At 44.6% G+C, this 22,184-nt stretch overlaps 1 protein-coding gene across 10 annotated transcripts in view; it reads left to right on the top strand.

Annotated features, from left to right (window-relative positions):
• Positions 1-21,390, top strand: part of LOC137423563 (rho guanine nucleotide exchange factor TIAM1-like) — a 209,775-nt gene extending 188,385 nt beyond the window's left edge. For all 10 annotated transcript variants that reach the window (XM_078774029.1, XM_078774035.1, XM_078774038.1 and 7 more), the window contains 6 exons: positions 5,831-5,949; positions 8,026-8,134; positions 11,891-11,949; positions 12,048-12,123; positions 12,331-12,418; positions 17,487-21,390. In XM_078774029.1, coding sequence (XP_078630155.1) covers positions 5,831-5,949; positions 8,026-8,134; positions 11,891-11,949; positions 12,048-12,123; positions 12,331-12,418; positions 17,487-18,192 — 1,157 coding nt within the window. In that variant the 3' untranslated portion in view covers positions 18,193-21,390. The remainder of the gene's footprint in view (positions 1-5,830; positions 5,950-8,025; positions 8,135-11,890; positions 11,950-12,047; positions 12,124-12,330; positions 12,419-17,486) is intronic.
• The last annotated feature ends 794 nt before the right edge of the window (positions 21,391-22,184 follow it).

Raw genomic sequence — 22,184 nt, 5'->3', positions numbered from 1 at the left:
TTTGCACATTAGCCCAATTTTTTTCATCAAAAACAAAAGTTAAATTATGACCGGGATTACAGACAGTAAAATTACAGTTCAGTACTTCGTGTAACCCCCACGAGCATTCAGGAGAGCACATACACGTCGAGGCATGCTGTTCATGAGATTTGCCAAGGTTTGAACAGGAATCGCTTGCCATGCAGTGAAAATAGCCTGCTGCAATTCACGCACAGAGGTCAGCTGCTGGTCCAAGTTGTCGATTTGACGCTTTAATTCTGCCCACAAGTTCTCTATCGGATTCATATCCGGGGACATGGCAGGCCACTCCATATGCTCGACACCACGGTCAGCAAGAAAATGTTGGATCATGCGAGCACGATGAGGCCGTGCATTGTCATCTTGGAAGACAAAGTTTCCTCGAAAGGCTGCACGAGCAAATGGAAGCAATGTTTCTTCCAGAATGGCCCTGTACTTGAACTGGTTCAGGTTTCCATTCAGAACAACCAGGTCAGATTTGTCCCCTGCATGAAAAGCAGCCCAAACGGTCACCCCACCACCTCCAGCTTGGACTCTTGGCACAATACAATCTTCGTTGTAGGCTTCATGCACTTGTCTGTGCACTCGGTTGCGGCCATCTTGACGATAGACCAGAAATCTAGACTCGTCACTGAAGGTCACGTGATTCCAGTGTCCTGGCTGCCATTGACGGTGCTCTCTGGCCCACTGCAATCGACGCTGGCGGTGTTGTCTGGTCAGGCGTGGCTTTCTCAGGGGACACCTGGCACGATAGCCTGCTTGAACCAGTCGTTGGTTGACTCGCCTTCTGGATACAGGCACATTTGTCAGTTGCTGCCACTCAGCCCGAAGCCGATTAGCTGATTTGGTACGGCCATTGCAGACGAACCGGTGCAGCTGGCGATCATCTCTCCTTGTGGTTTTGCGGGGACGTCCTGGCCTCGGTATTGGAGTAGGGACACCCCTCTGAGCATTTCGTTTCAGGATCTTTGACACCTGACCTTGAGTGATGCCATACTGCTGAGCAATAGCACGCTGTTTCATGCCAGAATTTCGTAAAGCCACCACTCCATGACAAACAGCATTGTCGAGTTGACGGACCATCTCCAGAGGAAGCGGCAATAACTTTTGTGGACGTGCAGCAGTTGTTTTCCACTAATACAGAACGCAACAACCCTTATATACACGATTGTGAAGCCAATCGTCAAATGTACCTGTCCTTACATTTTGTCACGCCACCTGTGATATTATCCTGTTATTGACTTCTTGCTGCGAAAGACAATCAGTGACATGGTTCTTTTAACAAAGAAATCACCGAAGCGTAAAATAAACTCACCAGATTGATATACTGAGTTCAGAAAGTAAACCCAAGTCAAGAAAAAAAAATATTCCATATTAAATGCCAAGTCTGTATATCGTACTAAAATACGCAATTTGGTGTTTGTGTCTGTCAAGCAGACGCTGCAGATATAATATTACTAGCAGGAGTACCCAGCGTTGCCGGGTGAGGGGGGGGGGGGGGGGGACTGGGGATGGAAGGTTGAGGAAGGAAGTGGGGTGAGTGGAAGGGGGGTGGGTGGGGAAGGGAGTGGGAGGGGAAAGATATACTACATATACATCTTTTTCGGGGGTGGGGGGGGGGGGGCTTGCAATGCAAATCATCCAAATCCAAATCAGAATTACATTACATCCAAATCCAAATCAGAATCCATCACAAATGTCAAATCATCATTTCACCTTTTTGTTGAATATCTGCTGGTGAATGTGCCGTTCATCACGTTTCTGAGTTAAGTATGATGACTTTCAGGAAGACGAAGAAGAAGCTTTCCTACCAACTTCGTACACTTCCGGAATTGTTAGATTTTTTTGTGTTCAAATGTTTGTGTTTTGTAGTTATTTATGTGAATGTGTACTTGTATATAATTATAAGTGTCATTCATCAAAAAGGCTTCGGCACAATAGAGATTTTTTTTAAATCCAAAAAATAGATTGTTGTAGATTGCTCTAGTCTCTTATATAGTAGATTGTTGTAGATTGCTGTAGTCTCTTATATAGTAGATTGTTGTAGTCATGTGGTTCATTCCAGCATGAATCAGGCGATTCGCCTGAATGTCACCATAATGGTCAACCGGTTTGAAGACCCCTGCTCGATCACGTGTGCATTAGTCAAGATACCATACTGATTAGGGTCTCTGACCCAGCCGAGTGCTACACTAATTGGTACCACACGTCTTGTTCTAATTAGGCTGAGCGAAGCCGGAGACGTGTGGCACCATCCTGATGTGTTGTGTTTAATTGCCCGTGCCAATTAACACTCAACAGGCTTTCCTAACTACCAAATGAGGAACCATGACAAACTGAATTCACCTCACGACCAGGTATATTTCATGATAATAATGGTCACATGTGGGAGGGAATTCCGAAGAAGCACTACAGCAAATAAATGAAGCAACCAACCCCATAGCCATTACTGAATATGTGCCCACGATACCAATGACAAACGGAGATCCTTAACTAAATTGGCACTCGGAAGAGCGCATAACTCCACCAGGCTGAACAGTTTATGTTTTGTATCCACTGATAGGCTGAATTTGGATGCACAATTGAACCAACATCGAATCGGCTTGTTCTTATCACCTAACCAACTCATCCACCTAGTTTTGTCATAATCCGTCCATAATATTTTGAGATATCATACTAAATATTGTTTTTGGCGCTATCTCCCACTGGTGAAGAATCACTTAAAGATAAATAATTATTGTATTTAGATCCGGATCTTCACGAAAATCAAATCACTTTGTCCTTGTCGCACACCCAACATGTCCACCAAATGTTATCCGAATCCATCCAACTTTATGAGATATCCTGCTCACACAGAAAAACGGACAGGGCTAAAATCATAACCTCCGTCCACCTTTGGTGGCAGCGGTAATTACCTAAGGCTTAAGGTCCGATCAAGAATACCATGAGAGATAGACAGAGGGAATCCACAAGACAAGAAGAGGTAACGGGAGAAACCCAGCAGAGTTGTGCATGAGTCCACAAGCAGTTCGGTTCCATGGCAAGGAGAATGTTGTCGCTTCGGTGCTGAGAACGGGGGTGGACGTGGCTCTGGACCAGTAGGCATGGTTCGGCTCACTAGGAGCAGGCAAGAAGCAGTTTCCTCTGCTCTGATTCCAGGGAACTCTATCACTTCTGTGGCCGCTGTGCCCTTATGACCTCCCCCCCCCCCTCCCCCTCCTCCACCCACCTATCCCATGACGTCACTCGACTCTGCCCATTCCACGACCAATGGCGTCACTTGTACAGATGCCTCAACACCTCACCCTGAAGCTCCCTGGCAGCCTATTTGCACCTAAACTGTCGCCTTTCACGGTACGCAATGCCGAAAGGAATATTTGACAGATTACAGAGGGTAGAACATTAAAAGGGTAAAGGAAGAAGTGGTTTTTGACATAAACACCAGGGTATGTTGATGCTTTCTATCTATTACGTGAGGGATGCATATCTAATATCATGTTTGTTTGCTTCATGCTTATTCTAAGACATATACTGTACTAAATATACTCAGAGGCAAAAGTTATTGTGACATGGAATTTTTTCATTGGTAATCTTGTGAATGAATTTTTGGATTTGAACCAGAGAAAGAGTGTGTTAAAATGGTCGAAGAAACGCAACCAAGCAGTTGTTGTTCGAATTGCACGAAATTTGCAAGAAGCATGACATATTCGAGAAAAATGGCCAGAAATGTTCACTTTAAAAGGCCAGACAACCAGACGCTTATCATTTCCACTCAATGCAGTCTTAAGAAGTGCAGAAGTCAGAAAAACACCTCTATTCATCGTTCTGGAACAAGTTCGACATGCCACGCCTCGGGGAAAATGACAGATGGAGAGCTATCGGTATGCTTCAGTCTGGTACCTCGCAGCGTGATGTTGCTCGTCGATTCAACGTCCATGGAAACACCATTTGGCAGAGCTTCACCGAGCTGACGGTAGGACACGTGTCTACAGGTGCACAGGTGAACGTTACATCAGGCCATGTGTTCTGGAAGGGGATCGTTTTGGAGGTGGGGGCGTTATGATCTGGGGTGGGATAACAGCTGCAGCAAGAACGCCAATGATTGTGATTGAGGGGAACTTGAATGCTGTGAGGTACCGAGACGAGATTTTGCAAATGGCCGCTTTACCGTTTTTGCAACAGAACGGCCCTAGAGTGACGTTTCAACACGATAATGCCAGACCACACGTTGCTCGAGTTGTACAGCAGTATCTTAATCAGAACAATGTTAATGTGTTACCCTGGCCTGCAAGATCCCCTGATTTGTCACCCATTGAACACGTCTGGGATGAAATGGAGCGACGTTTACGACGTCATCCGAATCCTCCAAAAACGCTGCAGGAACTCCACCAAATCCTTCCTCGGATATGGAATGATCTTCCCAAGGACTTTCATCGACGTTTAGTGGCCTCAATGAGGCGAAGGTGCCAGGCCTGCATCAATGCACAAGGTGGACACACTCGCTACTACTGACTGTGTGAACTTGCTTGTGAACCCCCTCTTGTGTTGTGGTTCATTTGCATATGCCAGGTGCACTGTTCTTATGGACTGTTGATCGTTACCATACCTTGAAACATTTGTCTTTCCATGTAATAACATTTCATTCGCGGCAGTAAAAGTTTAACACTGATTCTGTTTGTTGTTTGTGTGTCACAATAACTTTTGCCTTTGAGTATACATAACTTAACTATGCTAAGCAATGTTAACCCCTATGAGCCATTTCCACAGAGAATGGTGGGCAGAGAATGGACAGAGTTGGGAGAGGGAGGTTGAGGTGGTGGGAAGGAGGGGGTTTAGGTCTTGTGGTGGAGTGGGAGGGGGGAAGTTTAAGATTTGGGTTGGGTATGGAGGGTTTGAAGATTTGGGTTTGGGATGGGGGGGGGGGGATTGAGGATTTGGGGTTGGGTGAGGACTCGGGGTTGGGTTGGGTGAGAACCTGTGGTTGAGGGAGGGGTGTTGAGGACTTGGAGTTGGGAGGGGTGTCGAGTACTTGGCGTTTTTGGGTGGGGGGGGGGGGGGGGGAGTTGAGGACTTGTGGATGGGTGGATGGTCGAGGACTTGGAGTTGGGACGGGAGGTTATGGACCCAGGGTTTTTGAGGGGTGAGGGGGACATGAAGTCACATCTTGCATTATGTGGAATTTCCGTGGGTACCTGCAAATATATTCATTTTCAAAGAGGTATGACTCAGTCTTTCTTTCATGGACCTCTCTGAACGTGAATGTAGTTCATGAGAGGTTCCGTTGTTTGTTTGTTGCGACTTTGTGTCAGGATTTCAAGGAGGGATTATTACATGGATGTTCGATTTTAATAATACCTTCACTTGGCCCACTCTTGAACAATGCGTCATTTTATTGTGCAAGAAATGATCACCGAGGTCAATATGCAAATGAGCAGACTCTCAGGTTTAAATTACAGAGATGATGTTTTTGTGGAATACGGTTCAGCCTTTCCTTGAATAAGGATCGTGCACCTGCTTTTAACCACAAATAATCCTACTTGCACTCTTACTAGCAAACAACCAGGTACACCTTTTACATCGCCCTATGGGTGGATTATCATGAACATAGAAACGCTCACAATGGTTCCATTGCTGTCTCCGATTCATTGCGTTTGAGTTGCTTCAGCTCATGCAACTTGCATAAGTGAAGCAATTTAATTTCGCCGTTTGCTTCCAGTTTACTCCAAGGTATTTTCTCTCACAGCTGGAAAATACAAAATGTCGGGAATCCTTTTAAACTTGCCATTTACTCATCATTATGTCTGGGATGCAGAGGCGCTGCGTGCTATGAACAAGGTTGCAAGCCACATCAACGAAATGCAGAAAGTCTATGAGGAGTTTGGCCCGTTGCTGGAGAAGCTGGCCAGCCATCATGCCGAGCTGCAAAATGAGGTAGGAAATTGGGAGGACCTCACGGCATATCCAACACCTCGATCTGCATTTCATTTGCCACGTTTCCACTGAATAAAATGACATTCCCTCTCATTGAGTTTTCAATGAGAGGGCTCCAATCTCCATCCATGGTCTTGCTTCCTGAAAGCAGCGGCTATGTTGTGGTCGTGGTGCTTTCGATGTGCTGCTCTCTCACCGTGGATTGTTGGGTTGCGAGATGTTGTTAATAGGAGCACGTACTGAATGAATATCCTGGGATTGATAACCGGATGAGTGTTACAAGTCAAAATAAAACCTTTCTGGTTGGATGTTACAATGATATGAGCATGCCCACGGGTTTTGTTCACTTTGTAAAGCAAAGCGTCAGCAGCAAAGCAGCAGTAAAGCATCAGCTATAATTTTCATGGAAACTTGAAAACGTACTCTGTTTTCATTTTGAAAAGCTAGTCAGTTGAGCAAAGGGATAACCTCTTGTTGTTTAACATCCTTTAAAGAATGAAATGCCATTTTCCACATTTTTACTACTACTGCTACTACTACTAATGCCACTACCAATACCACTACCACCACTAGCAATACTACTACTACTACTACTACTACTACTACTACTACTACTACTACTACTACTACTACTACTACTACCACTACTACTACAACCACTACTACAACCACTACTACTACTACTACAACCACTACTACTACTACAACCACTACTACTACTATTACTACTACCATTGCTACTACTACTACTACTAATACCACTACTACTAATACCACTACTACTAATACCACTACTACTACTACTACTACTACTACTACAACCACTACTACTACTACAACCACTACTACTACTATTACTACTACCATTGCTACTACTACTACTACTAATACCACTACTACTAATACCACTACTACTAATACCACTACTACTACTACTACTACTACTACTACTACTACAACCACTACTACTACTACAACCACTACTACTACTATTACTACTACCATTGCTACTACTACTACTACTAATACCACTACTACTAATACCACTACTACTAATACCACTACTACTACTACTACTACTACTACTACTACTACCACTACTACTACAACCACTACTACCACTACTACTACTACTACAACCACTACTACTACAACCACTACTACTACTACCACTACTACTACTACTACTACTACTACCACTGCTACTACTACTACTACTACGACCAATACCACCACTACTACTACCAATACTACTACTACCAATACTACCAATACTACTACTACCACTACTACTACCACTACTACTACCACTACTACAACTACCATTACTTCCACTACCACCACTACGACTAATACTACCACTACCTATACCATTAATACCACTACTACTTCTAGTACCAATACCACTACTATTACTACTATCACTACTACTACCAATAGCACTACTATTACTACTACCACTACTATTACTACTATCACTACTACTACCAATAGCACTACTACCACTACTACCACTACTACCACTACTACAACTACCATTACTTCCACTACCACCACTACGACTAATACTACCACTACCTATACCATTAATACCACTACTACTTCTACTACCAATACCACTACTATTACTACTATCACTACTACTACCAATAGCACTACTATTACTACTACCACTACTATTGCTACTACCACTACTATTACTTCCACCACTACTACCACCACCACCCCTACAAGTTGGCCATGCCTGACGTTCCATCACACCATAATTTTGAACTACCCTATCTCTTTTTAATGAAAATGTAAGAAGAATATACTCTATTCCTTGTTTTTAAATGATACTTATTTCAATGACACAGTTTAAAATATTTGTTATTGGTCGATTTGGTCGGTCTCTGCCTCTGTGTTCCAAGCAAATGCACCAGTTCATGTTGGGATTGGAATGTCGCATCAGGTCCTTGTTGCATTTCGAATAAACCTGACTGTTATTAAGTTCCTTCAAATTCGCTTTGCAGTGGAGACCTTCACGCACCTCCTCACCTCTCTCCCTCCAACCCTCCATTTTCTCTCTCCAACCAGCCAGTGGAACTAGGCATGGGCGATCTGCTAATGAACGCTCAGGTTGTTTGGCTGAACCCATCGGTGTCCCTCGGCCAGCTGAAGCACATGCCAGAGGCTCATGTCTTCGGTAGGTTTTTATTTTTCCCTTTGTTTTGTCTGTTGTTCAAGTTGTGATCCATCTCACACCTCTGCCACATGTTGTCACGACACCGATTCGAACATGCACTTCGCTTGGCCTGCGCAAAGTTTGAGATATGATCATTATTCAAGCTGTCTGGGCTTGTTTAGAAACTGAGAAGGTCAAACGGCGAAGAAGCACCTTGGATGAATTGTGGGGAGTAGTACAATATACATTTGGATCAAAATTGCACAATCGTTGATTATATGATGTGACAGCGTGGAAACGTGTCGTGCTTCCTGTAAATCAAAGGGCACATGTATGTAATATGAGAGCATCGTGCAACTCACAGTGGAATACTAGTCTCCGCAAGAGATTGTCTGCCAACATCAGTCGACGATGGATTATGTGAAGCGAAAGCCCATAAGACTATGTTAACCACCCTGGCAAGAGAGGTGCAGCTGATGTTTCAGGCGTTGGGCCTTTGTCCGAGCAAATGAGGGAAATGTTTGCAGAGGGGGGTGTGGGGGGGGGGGGCGGTATTTATATAATGATGGGAGCGGATCAAAAGTGAAAGGGTCCGGGTGACAGTTTATAGCTGGGTTGGGATTTGAACCCATGCTAGATATCCCAGATGCGAGTGTGCATACCTCTAGGGTATCCTGTCATCCAATAAACGAGAATAAAATAACAAAATTAATTGAATGGACAGAAATTGGGGGCAAAGGAAAGAAAATATGGAGTAATACTGGCTCTTACTGGCTGAGCACTTAACATCCTCTTATCGGCTTTCTGCTCGCAAAAAAACATTGCACGATGTAATTGCTTTGTTTTTTTTCCATTACTCTTGATAATCTGTTGTGGCAACAATACATTGACTGTTGGGATGCAATTCCCGTATTGCTTGCGTGTGTTTTATATGTTAAGTGCACGGGGTGGTATTGATGTGTATACGAGTATGTGTATGCACCGTGACCCTTTGCATGCCCTGAGGATTTCCGATGGGATTTCCTTCTGCATTCTTTCACCTTGGTCGGTGGATTTCGTGAAATCCTTGGGTTAATAACGTTTTGCTGCTGTTGACAATTGTATTCCACATATGTAATTAGTAGACAACGAGACATTATATTGCCTTTATCAGTGCAAGTTTGAGGCAGGCATTAAAATATGTATTTTTGTTATTGGGCATTATATTAGTGTCGAGCTATCGGACCGTGCAGGGTCGGCAGGTGATTATTCGCAATTGTAATGGGTTTTCCCACCTTAACATCACAATCTCCCACGAAGGAGATAGTGGAGGACTCTGGTCTTTTGGGAGTCGTAGGGAGAATCCTCTTCGGGCGATGGCAATACCACAGAAGGATGTCCGTCGGTAATTGGTTGTCTAAGTGGAAAACATGGCTGAGAAGGCTGAGGCCACCGAGATAAGAGACGGTGTCGCTCTCCATCAACTCAAGCGGACAGTGGACGTATTTGGTCCGCCATGAAGGTGTGTGGTCGTTATCACTTGACGCTAGATGAGTGTGCTCAATGTTCGTGCTGAGGAGTAGTCTAATCACCTTGAGGGAGATTGCCAGTGTAATGGCGGTGTAAAGAATGTAATATCAACAGGTGTATAGAATGTCCGCACGAGGACAGTTGAACCAATGGTCAACGCGTTTTCTGTTTCTGCCAAGGCTTCCGCTATTTCTTTCGACTTCGGCCATGGCCGGTATTCCTGGCCTTGTGACGTTGCAGCGGCAACATATTGCACTCCTGCTTACACCTGATCACGTTACACCACCTTTCGGAATGTTTCGGGCACTGCTGCACTGCTCAGAACTTCTTATTCCTCAGCTGAACCTTGCTTCAAAGTGGCTACCCTTGTTGGACGACAGCTAAGGCATCGAATCATGCTGTCTCATTTTCTTCTCGGACACTCCCATTTCAACTTCTGTTGTAAGTGGATGGCAGACAACAATGAAGTATTCTTGTGGCCAGATGTTAGCTGATAATAACAAACCATCATCAATTATATTCACACATCAATGACAATTGAAACTCGAGCAACACTCGGTAGAGTGAATACCTCTTTTCAGGCTGATCAGTTTTGTGTCTCAGTCAGGGTCGCCCAGGTAGCTCAGATGGCAGAGCACTGGTACGGTTTTCCAGAGGACCTGGGTCCGATTCCTGGTCTGGGTGTGTAATTTTCCCACATGTATCAATTTAGTTTTGTATCCCACTGCTGAGCTGGATCTGCATCCGTACCTTAACCAAAATCTAATTGGCTTTTTCTTGTTACCTACCCAACTCATCCACCAAGTTTTGTCAGAACCTGTCCACATCTTTTTAAGACATCGTGTTATACTGTGCAGTGGATCGTTTTTTGGCCCCATCTCTCAATAGTGAAGAATCACTTAAAAAATTGTAGGATCCCAATCCAGATATTCACCAAAATTTAAACAAATTCCCCCTTGTCATACATGCAACCTGTCCACCATGTTTCATCCGAATCCGTCTGTAACTTTTTGAGATATATTGGTATATATAGTTTTTGGCCCTATGTCTCAATGATGAAAAATCACTTAAATAATTCTCGTATCCGGAGCCGCATATTCACCAAAATCAAATAAACCCAACTTGTCCACCAAATTTCATCCAAATCCACCCATAACCTTTTGAGATATCCTGCTCAAACTGACAGACAAATAGACATGGGTGAAAACTTAACCTCCGTCCACCTTCGGTGGTGGAGGTAATAATCTCACAAGTGTAATTAATCAACTGCCTTGATTGCATATTGATTACCACTGTTTCGTCAGATCCTTGTTATGCCTTGAAGAAGTCTGACTGTTGGTAAGGTCCTTCAAATTCGTTTTGCAGTGAAGACCTTCGAGATTCGAACTGAGGTGTAACAACCAATGGGTGTCATACTAAACCCAAACTCCTCTGCCTCCCTTCCCCTACTCCTCCCCCTTACCAGACCTGGTGATGATTAGCCACTGCCACAACACAGGCCACAACACTTTTCTCATGGCCACCTCTTCTTCTCTGTTTTCCCTTTGTCCTCACCTGGAGGAAGTGCCGTCACTTTGTACTTGGTTAACACAAGCCTCCAGCTAGAGATCTCTAACTACTTTCACTATTTAGTCGCGTTAAATTCAATAACTATTTTACGAGGGCATATTCTCCTCTTCACGTTCATAATGCTAGTTATCCTCTAACTATTTTACTCAGGAACATTGCTCTCAATTGAACTGAAAAATTTGAGAGCAAAATAGGTAACACACTTGTAAATTTCACTTTCCAACATTTCCATAGTTGCCTGCAGGCAACAGCTGGCTTAGCGGTTCAGGTGTCGGCTTGGGATCCTAGGATCCTGGGTTCGAATCCCGGTCGATCGCTGAATTAACGCCAGGGGGGTTGACTCAGCCTGTCATCCTTCCGAGGTCAGCAAATTGAGTACCAGTTCACTGGTTATTCCCTGTGTGTCGCAAGTTGGCGACTAACAGGGTTGGCGGCAGGAAGGGCATCCAGCCATAAAACATTGCTTCAAAAAGGGGACCACTGTGCCCGAAAAAGGCCAACCCCCACTCTGCGGGGAAAAATGGCCTCTAAAGGTGATTCCTTGATTCATGCAGGCAACCGCTGTACTGTTCGGTTAGTTCTCACTCTTTGCACCTTGGAAATAGATGAGGATTTTCGAATTGTTGCATTGTGCACGAAGAACAAAAAAACCTCTGAGTTGATTGCAATCCACAACACTTTCTTTTCCTTTTCTAACAGTATTCAAGAAGGCAGTGGCATTGATCTGCAAGGATGTACCAAAGCAACGGAAGAGGAAGGTACATATCCTGATGGTTTTGGTTCACATCCACCTTGTGCCACACATAACTGGTGACATTAATCCACACTCCCCCCTCCCTCTTGGCCTTTCCTTCAGGATGACCAGGACTCATCATTGTTCCAGTATCTCATTCCCCTCACGGCTCTGCATGTTCGTGCACTCAACGACCCAGGCAAGTTGGGCCGAAACCTTCCGTGGCAGCAGATAATGACAATGATGAGAAAGAGTTGAGCTGTTTTAGTTCTCATTTCTTATGCAAGAACATTCGAGATCTCCGCTGATGTGTGATGCTGCCGTGACCTATCAAGGGAAAGACCGTTGGATGGATGAGTCTTTGGAATGAAATAACACGTGTTTGTGGTGGGTTTTTTTTTTACAGAACTTGAGAATGCCTGTGAGTGGGATTTGATCCATATGAAGTCGGAAACTGTTGGACGCCCCGAAACGGTCTTCAGACTTTGCAGTCGGTAAGTGAACTTGTTGGACTTCCACCAATGATCAAATTCTCGCTTTCATTTTTTACTTCGCAGTCGGTCGATTGTAACGTTGAAAATGGCAAAGGTTCCTTTCCTTCACCAATTAGCATCTCGGAATGATTGTTTAATTTGAATGGTTAAATAACTTCCATGGAGTATTAATATTATTTAAGGGCTGGCAGGATAGCTTAGATTTATGCACACATCCCGTTGAGCTGTCTCGCCTGGATTTGAATCTCGACCCAGCTATAAACGGTCACCCTGGTGTTTTGCATGTGAGGCGAGGTATCAATGTGTGTACCGTCCATCAGAATGAGGTTAGCCGGAGAACTCTTCTTGCCTGGGGGCGTCGGCGTACGTCAGATATCCCACGGTGTCTTTCATGAAGATTAGACAAGGTATCGCCAGCACCCTAGCCATATTCCAAGTTTCCAGCATGTTGCAGAAAGATTAGGGCTGGAGTCACCCCCTCCCCCTCCAGCTGATCCAAAAGGTAAAACACACACAAAGGATAATTGGGACTGTGGAAAAAGATGAACGTATTTTTAAAGGTTTTTTTTTTTGGCATTAATTGTGCACACGTGAAATGACACCCTGCTCCCCTCCGCCCCCCCCCCCAACCCTAACCCTAACAATCCTAATCCTAACCCTAACAACCCCCGATCCCCCTCCCCACTTGGGCTCTGCATGTGCTCTAAAAAATAAATAAAAAATAACCACATTTAGAGGCCATTTTTCCCCGCAAAGCGGGGGTTGGCCTTTTTCGGGGACCGTGGTTGTTGTTGTTTTTCGGTCCCCTTTTTGAAGCAATGTTTTACGGCCGGATGCCCTTCCTGCCGCCAACCCTTTTTGTCGCCTTTTATGACAAGCAGGGAATTACCAGTGAACTGGTACTCAATTAGCCGACCTCGGAAGGATGACAGGCTGAGTCAACCCCTTAAGACAAAATAAATTATGAAATTGCATCAAGCCAAGGGCAGATGTAGATAACGCTTTTGTTTTCATAGCATGGCTTCTTTTTCTTACTTATGTAGCACAAGGCTGAGGGTGCGGCTGTGGTTCGGGCAGGAATTCGTAATTTGTTCATGGTACCTGCAATAGCTTGTCTACTCTTCGTGAAGGACACCGTGGGGTCTTCAATGTCCACTAACTAATGCCAGCAGACGTGATGCCCAGTTTAACGTCCATCCGAGGGATAGCACACATTGATGAATCGCCATCCCTGTGAACACAGGGATGACAGTTTATAGCTGGTCGAAATTCAAACACAGGCAAGACACCTTAGAGGGGAGTGTGCGCACCTCTCGGCCACCCTGCCAGCCATGAAGTGCGTTACTAACATTGAAATATTTGGTTGTGTGGTTCTGGAAGGTTTAAGGAATGAAGTTCATTCTTTAAGAAAGTAAAATGTGAAAATGGTCCTTAAATATTAAATTGTTGGTTATTCAAACTACAGTATTCATGTAACTTCCATGACATCAGATGACTGTCTGTTAAGCCTTCATGATCCGTGGGGGAGAAATCTTGAAACATTTGGAACGTCCTTCGGTTCATTACACCTGAACAAGGTGATTGCACAGCCGTCCTGCCAGCCCTGTATGTATGGCTTGCAGAAACTCACAAATATACAGGTTGGAAATTTCATATTTTGTCGATCGTGCAAAACAATTTGAAGAACAGTACTTGGAATATCCCGATGTCTGGAGTCTCGGGATCCACGGGCAATGTTTGATGTATGCTGGGCATGGTGTGGGTCATGGGCAATGAGTAAATATTTTTGATTACGATTTTAATCTTCCGTCGTGCAAAGTCCTTCCTTTACACACCTGAAGTCTTATCCACCGACAAGGCCTTCATCCACAGCCTGATGGAGTACTAGTCTTCCATCTGGGCTGGCGCCCCTGCTTCATAACTTGCTCAGCTTGATGCCATGGAAACCAAGGTCTTCAAGGTCGATGCAATTTCCTGTGATCAAGCTGAGTCTATGGGCCTATCAATTTCACATTGCAGACAGATGGGTGGTCTCTCCTTCTTGAACCGCCTTTCTGGTCTTGCAGGCTCTGCTATTTCTATACTCCGTCCCCTCCGCCCCCGTTGCAGGTTTCTGCAGGGTGCACACGGTCCACCAGCAGCCCCATTCTAATGAAGCTCCCAAAATCCAGAATCATGGTTCACCTCCACTCGTTTCTTTTTTTTCCACCTGTGGAACAAACTTCCACTTTCTCTTCGATCTCATTCTTCCCCACATCCCTTATTTGTCCAAGTTTCCCTCGGTTTTGTCCTTCAACCCTGTTGTTGGTGTGTTTCCCGCCTGTCTTTCTACTGTTCCTTTGGTTCTGTTGCATCATGATCCGTTCTATGTTCTCGCTCCTACACGAGCCTTGGCATTGTATACAAAATGGTGTTAATGAAGGATATCTTGGTGTTACGACCTGGGCTATTGTTTTGTTATGTTCTTGATTCACAAGTTCAAATTCCCCATGTTGTATTGACTTGTCTCGTGTCTCAATGTAATTTCCCTCCATGTAATCTGTATACTAGTTCTTCCACTCAGCATTTTGATCTCAACTTTTGTCTGCAAGAAAAGACCTTTTTCCTCAATTATCATTTACACTGTGGATCATATCGCACCAATGCCGATTAAGGGTGAAATACCTGAGGGTTCACTATCCTTGGAGATGTATAACAGCATGCTTATAATCCTTGAATTGTAGAAGAATGTGCTCACCATTGTTGGGATGTATAAGAGCCAGCTCACAACTCACCCACCATCCGAAATTTTATTCTGGTTGCATTTATGTTATGAAATATTTCTGTATGCATTCGTTTGCAAGTTAGTCCCACCTTTTCTGTTAATTTTTTTTTTTTATCTCATATACAGTCACGTGAAAAAGTAAGTACACCCCATGTAAAGTTTTGACTTTTTCAACATATTTCAACATATAGATATTTGATCTTTATTTCAACAATATTGATAGATAAAGGTGATATAATATAACAAATATCATGAAACATTTACATTTTGTAGTCCATTGTATAATTTAAATAAACATAAATGCAAATTTCGCATGTGGAAAACGTAAGTACACCCCTACATTTATCACCACTTCAAATACCTAAAATTAGAATCAGGTGCACCAGCTCAGGTGCAAATGATTAGAACATCATTAGAGAGGATCTTGGAGGAACCTGTCTTATCTAAACCTCAGACATTTAGTTTGGTTTGCTCTTTGTTGTTGAAGTGTGCGGCGTCACCATGCCTAGATCAAAAGAGCTCTCTGAGGCCTTCAGAAAGAAGGTTATACATGCCGACGAGTCTGGGAAGGGATTTAAAAAGATCTCCAAACAATTTGAAATCAATCATTCGACTCTCCAGAAGATCATCTACAAATGGAAAAAGATTCCAAACAACTGCCAACTTGTTCAGGCCAGGCCGCCCCAGCAAGTTCAGCCCGAGAGCAGACCGCAAGATGCTGAAAGAAGTCTCTAAGAACCCCCAGAATGTCATCACGGGACCTACAGGTAGCTCTTGCCACTGTTGATGTCAAAGTGCACGAGTCTACCATTAGAAAGAGGCTGCACAAGTTTGATCTACATGAGAGGTGTGCCAGGAGGAAACCTTTGCTGTCCAGAAAGAACATCAGGGCAAGACTAAAGTTTGCCAATGAACACCTAGGCAAAGACCAGCACTTCTGGAACAATGTGCTCTAGACAGATGAGTCAACGGTCGAGCTATTTGGCCACAGTACCAGAAGACATGTTTGGCGAAAACCAAAGACAGCATTTGACCACAAGAACCTGATACCAACTGTAAAGCATGGTGGTGGAAATATTATGGTTTGGGGCAGCTTTGCTGCATCAGGGCCTGGGCAGCTCACCATCATAGAATCCACTATGAATTCTTCATTGTACCAGAGGGTGCTTGAGGATAATGTGAGGCCATCTGTCAGAAAGTTGAAGCTCAACCGAAGGTGGACCTTGCAACATGACAATGACCCTAAATATACCAGTAAATCCAGCAAGGAATGGCTGAAAAGAAAGAAATGGGGGGTTCTGGAATGGCCAAGTCAAAGCCCGGATCTAAATCCCATCGAGATGTTGTGGGGGGATTTCAAACGAGCTGTGCATGCAGGAAACCCCTCAAACATCGCACAGCTGAAAGAATTCTGCATGGCGGAGTGGGCAAAAATTTCTCCCAGTCGATGTCAGAGACTGGTAGACAGTTATAAGAAACGCCTACTTGAGGTTGTTTCTGCCAAAGGGGGCAATAAAACCTATTAGAGCCAAGGGTGTACTTACTTTTTCCACATGCAAAATTTGCATTTATGTATATTTAAATTATACAATGGACTACAAAATGTAAATGTTTCATGATATTTGTTATATTATCTCACCTTTATCTATCAATATTGTTGAAATGAAGATCAAATAGCTGTATGTTGAAATATGTTGAAAAAGTCAAAACTTTACATGGGGTGTACTTACTTTTTGACATGACTGTATGTACATACCAGCTTGGTGTTGGCTTAACGTGGCTGGCTTGAGATCTCAGGGTCCTGAGTTTAAGCCTCTGTCAGCCGTTTAATTAACACCAGGTGGGTTGACTCAGCCTGTCATCCTTCTGAGGTCAGCAAAACGAGTACCAGTGTATTGGGAAGAATGAGCCAAGCAATTGAAGTATCATGCGTCGGAGTGGTGACCCATCCAGGATTGTGCCCAATAGCCACGAAACTGCTTCAGTAGCCCTATGCATCTGCAGATGCAAAAAGGAGTGGTGGTCGTCTTCTTCATCATCTACTGACCAACAATTGGAGCAAAGTGGTTTTTTCCAGAAGGAATTATGAAATAAATACCTTCTACAAAGGATGTGCTATCTGAGGAGTGAAGTGGGGGATGCACAGGTGTTACAAATCGATCATAAACCTTTCGTTCATGAACCTTTCCCAGATGTACATTTATACAAAAATCTCCCTTAATTTGTTCAAACTTGAAAATGTATTGTCCATTAATTTTCTATTGTCTGTATTGTCCATTAAATTTGTTTGTCTCTTTGTTACAGGAGCATGGAGAGTAAATCACAGGCACTCCGTGCAGCACGCTCGCTGCTACGCGAGTGCGCACGCCAACGCCTCAACAAGTCATCCAGCGTACCGGCCAAGGGGCCTGGATACATGCCCTTCGGTGGCCGTCGCCTGTCAGCACTAAGGGCCCGTCAACAACGGGCTACCGGCATGCAGCGTCACCTTATCCGCCACTCGAGTGATGGCTTATCACAACTTGGGATTGGAGAAGGAGCAAGAAGCGTTGAGGAGGAAGGAGGGGTCCGTGAAGCGGAAGGTGAAATTGGATCTACCAACAGTACTACTGCTTTATATCGCTCTGAACCGGAGCTGGCATTACATCACTATAGCGACAGTGATGATTATGACGACGATGGCAATGCAGCAGGTGTAAGGCAACCAGCCATCATAAATGCTTTGCAGGTAGACAGTGGCTCGAGGAAATTACGTACGAACTCAGAAATGCCCACAATGATGGTCCAGTTGTCATTGGATGAGGCCGAAGTACTGAAAGGTGATGCCTTGTCCATTGTGGATGCTTTGCAAAGTTGTGGAAGACCAGTGCAGCAGAGCAACAGCACCACAAGAGACAGAAAAGCTCCACTAGCCATGCACAGTGGAAGTGACGAATCGCTGAACTCGATACTCAGTGAGGCGGGTACTTTGGAAGCGGCGAGCGACCGTTGGCACTCGGATGCTGAGTGACGACATCATGGTCCGTCTCCAATCATTGTCTTCCCATCCATTGATTTGCTCCCATCTATTAACATGTTCCATCCATCAATTTACTCCCATCGAGAGAAAGCACGAACAACAAAGATAATTTGTTTTGAGAAACTGTGATCAATGAACAATCGTAGTATTTATTGGTAAGTTCAGCCTTGCGTCCATTAACTCCATGGACTGTTTGAGTAAGCAAAATGTTGAGCATTTTCTATTTGAGGTACTTTATAATTATTTCCTTTTGGTTATCCTTCGTTTATTGCGACTGATACATTTTAAACGAGTACTGGATATTATCGCTCAATTGTTTTGGAATCTTGACCTTTTTTTACAGCCTTTGCCTGTTACACAGTGGATGTACTTAAAACAATTAATTTCACCTCTATCCAGGTACTTTTTGGGTACTTTTTTGTGGTGGGGGGTTGTGTGTGGCTGGTGTTGCTACTTCTCGTCTGAATCTTTTACTTAAGGTATTGTGGAATTTTTTTTTTTCTGTTCCCAGCAAAAACAAATATTAAGCTGTGGTTTTCATTTACACTTGCAGTTGTGTCAAAAAAACAAAAAACATTTTGAGACAATTCCAAAATTGCAAACAGAGAGAGTATCGATGAATGCAAATCCTTGGCCCAGGTTTTTGTCTGGAGCGACTAATTTTGCACATTGGTGCGCTATGTTCAAGATGATTTGCCTACTCACACACTTGCACTCTGACACACACACACACAAACACACACCTTCCGGGTGAGGCTAACAACTTTACTTGCGATGCTTGGTGTTGTACGAGTAATTATTTATGATTTTGTTCCTTCCATTGACAGTCTGCTGTGAATATTCAGACAATCGGAATCGGACACCTGCAGCGCAATCCAAAAGTGGCCCCAAAAAGTGGGCAGCGTTAAGGTTATTTTATGATGTATTTAAGCTCGTGGAATGATTCTCCATTTTTAATTCGTTCCTTTTTATATGTTTATAATCCGGGAATAATGTAAAAGGCGTCTCGGCCTTTGCTTTTGGGATCACGTTGAGGATTGACGTGTTCGATCCCCGGAACGATATCCTTTACAATGAAAACTTGATCAAATTTGCGATAAGTGGGGGTACATGCAGTCATCCACTTTGCACAAGCTTTATAATAATATTTAAAATGTTAGAAACGATTGTTTTTCTAACGTATTATGGCTGTATCTTGTATACCGATGATGTCATGTGTGCCCATATGTAGCTGGGACAGAATGAATTGTTATGAAACCACCTTTGCCTCAATCAGAGTTTAACATTTTTGAGGCCTTCTTTGTGTTCTCTTGTTTCTTTTTTAATCATCTAATACTGAGTTGTTTTTTTTGTTGAAAGCCATTCTCTACTTTACCATACTGGACAATGTACTGCTGTAAATTGCCTTTTTTGTTATTTGAGGTGTTAAGAAAGATGTGAATCCATTATTAACTCCGCATCCGTTAAGTCTGTTTCTTGCACATCTCGGAGCTTGCCTTGGGGAGGATGGGGAAATGAGCTTAATATGAACGATGAGGTGTGAAAGGAGGTGGTTTTCCAATTGGTACACGTTTTTATCCTCGTTTTGTAAAGGAACAAATGAACAGTGAGATCGAGTTGGCTGAATTGTCCAATCGAATTGTCGACCAGTTATTTGTTTCATTTGAGACTCGAGAGAGTATTTTTTGAATAAAAGCCCGGGTGTCTTCAAAAAGATATGTCGTCTAATTTACCAGCAATGGCAGCACATTCTTACGAGCACGCCGCGTTTAACTTTGAACTGTCGTCGTTTTCGTCCAGTGGTCTTGTGAGGCCCATGGGAGGGAGTGATGTCAAATGAACGCTCAAGGCATGATGCTAGATCGCCATGAGAGTATAAGTTTTTAATAGATCTGTGTCTGAGTCTGGCAGGATAGTTAGAGGTATGCACACTCGACTGTCTAGCCTACAAGCTGTCGAGCCTGGGTTTGAATCTCCACCCAGCTATAAACTGTCATCTCAAGCTTTCACAGGCAAGATGTGCTCCGCCATTAAGCTGGGCGTCCCATTTGCTGGCATTAGTTAGTGGACGTTGAAGATCCGACGGTGTCCTTTGTGAAGATTGGCGAGCAATTGCTGGCACCGAGGCCAATTTACAAGTTCCTGCCCTAACCTTAGTCGAACCTCATGCCTGTCCAGCCAAGTCAGGTGTATATCCGTGCTAAGATAGCTCAGCATGGCGTTTTTCCAAAGCCACTTTTAATAACAAAAGTAATAAGAACACTAAATATAATGGCATAATATTAATGTTATTATAAAGCCATATTAATACTAATAATATTCCCCTCTCCACAAGGGGTTTCCTTCTTGGACACACGCCGTGTTAACATGTATAAATAGATTAGCGTAGCGTTTTGTGGGGCATCCCTACCAGAAGTGAAAAATATAAACCACAAACGCGTGTGATTATCTTTTTAAACAATCGCTAATGCTGTTTAACACTAAACTGAAATGCAGGAAACCCGACGTTCTGGAAGCATTATATGCTGGCCACATCCCCCAGAGACGAATGGACCTGAGACTAGATCTACTGTAATCTATATACCCCAGAGAGGATAATAACTATCATTCCTGCTGCTCCTGTAGGGAGTGGGTGAACTATTGCTATAAAAGTAAATTTGTATGTATATTTGTTTATTTGTTACCTCCTCCACCAAAGGTGGACGAAGGATATGTTTTCACCTCCATCTGTCTGTTTGTAAGTAGGATATATCAAAAAGTTAATGGACGAATTTGGATGAAACTTGGTGGACAGGATGAGTGTGTGACAATAATAAATAGATTTGATTTTGGTGAAGATCCAGATCGGGTTACGAGAATTTATTTTAATTTTTAAGAGATTCGTCACCATTGAGAGATAGGGTGAAAAACAATTTATAACATGATATTGTAGCGGCTACCGCTGGGTTTTCACAATCGCCTTGCACCTATCAAGGACGCGGAGCGATCACCATGCCGGGCTCGTCCAGGACGCCCGGGCAGGCCCGCGCTCAACTTGCCAGGCCTCGGTCGGGACGCCCGGGCATGCCCCCTCTCGCCTTTCCTGGGCAAATGCTCCGGGATAATATGTATATATATTGCTGCCCGATAAACGGGCTTTTCAGAGTGCCTGAGTGTTTGGTTTGAATAAAGCCACTCGGATGAATTCCAGCTTTTTGTCGCGTCCATTCTTCCGATCGACGTGGGAGCCCCAGCTCCTTCATTGGTGACCTACCGACATGGACACGGCAGTCGCCCTTAAACTGCCTACCTTCTGGGAGGCTCACGCGGCGGTTTGGTTCGCACAGGCGGATTCCCTGTTCGCCCTGCGAGGCATCACGGCCGACGACACCCGCTTCCACCATGTGGTAGCAGCGCTCGGTTCGGCCACCGCAGCCCGCGCCCTGAGCCTCCTCGAGAGCCCGCCAGCCGCTGACAAATACGGCACGATTAAGAAGCTTCTCCTCGACGCTTTCGCCCTCCCATCGGCGGAACGCGCACGGCGCCTGCTCGACCTGCCCGAGCTCGGCGACACGCACCCTTCCGAGCGAATGGACTACATGCTTTCACTGCTCGGCGAGCACTCTCCGGCATTCCTGTTCCGGGAGCTGTTCCTCCGTCAGCTGCCTAACCCGGTACGCCTCGCCCTGGCAAGCAAGACCATCACAGATCCCCGGGCCCTTGCCAGAGAAGCCGACAAGATCTCCGCCGCAGGCCAGCGCATCGCAGCGGCGACATGGGACCCACCGCCGTCCGACGCAACACCCATGGCGCCCGAGCACCCGGCACGGTCGACGACCGAACTGCCGACGCAATTGGCGGCCGCTACACCGAGCCGACCACCTCCAGCACGACGACCGGGGCCTCCACCTGACCAAGCGTGGTGTTACTATCATGCCAGGTTCGGACAGAAGGCCCGGACATGCCGACCCCCGTGCACCTTCGGCAGGCCGGGAAACGGCCGG

Source organism: Myxine glutinosa, chromosome 3, assembly GCF_964187855.1.
Source record: "Myxine glutinosa chromosome 3, kmMyxGlut1.1, whole genome shotgun sequence".
In the NCBI taxonomy this organism is placed as follows: domain Eukaryota; kingdom Metazoa; phylum Chordata; class Myxini; order Myxiniformes; family Myxinidae; genus Myxine; species Myxine glutinosa.
Note: the sequence above shows the minus strand (reverse complement) of the source record. Positions and strands in the feature narration are given on the sequence as shown.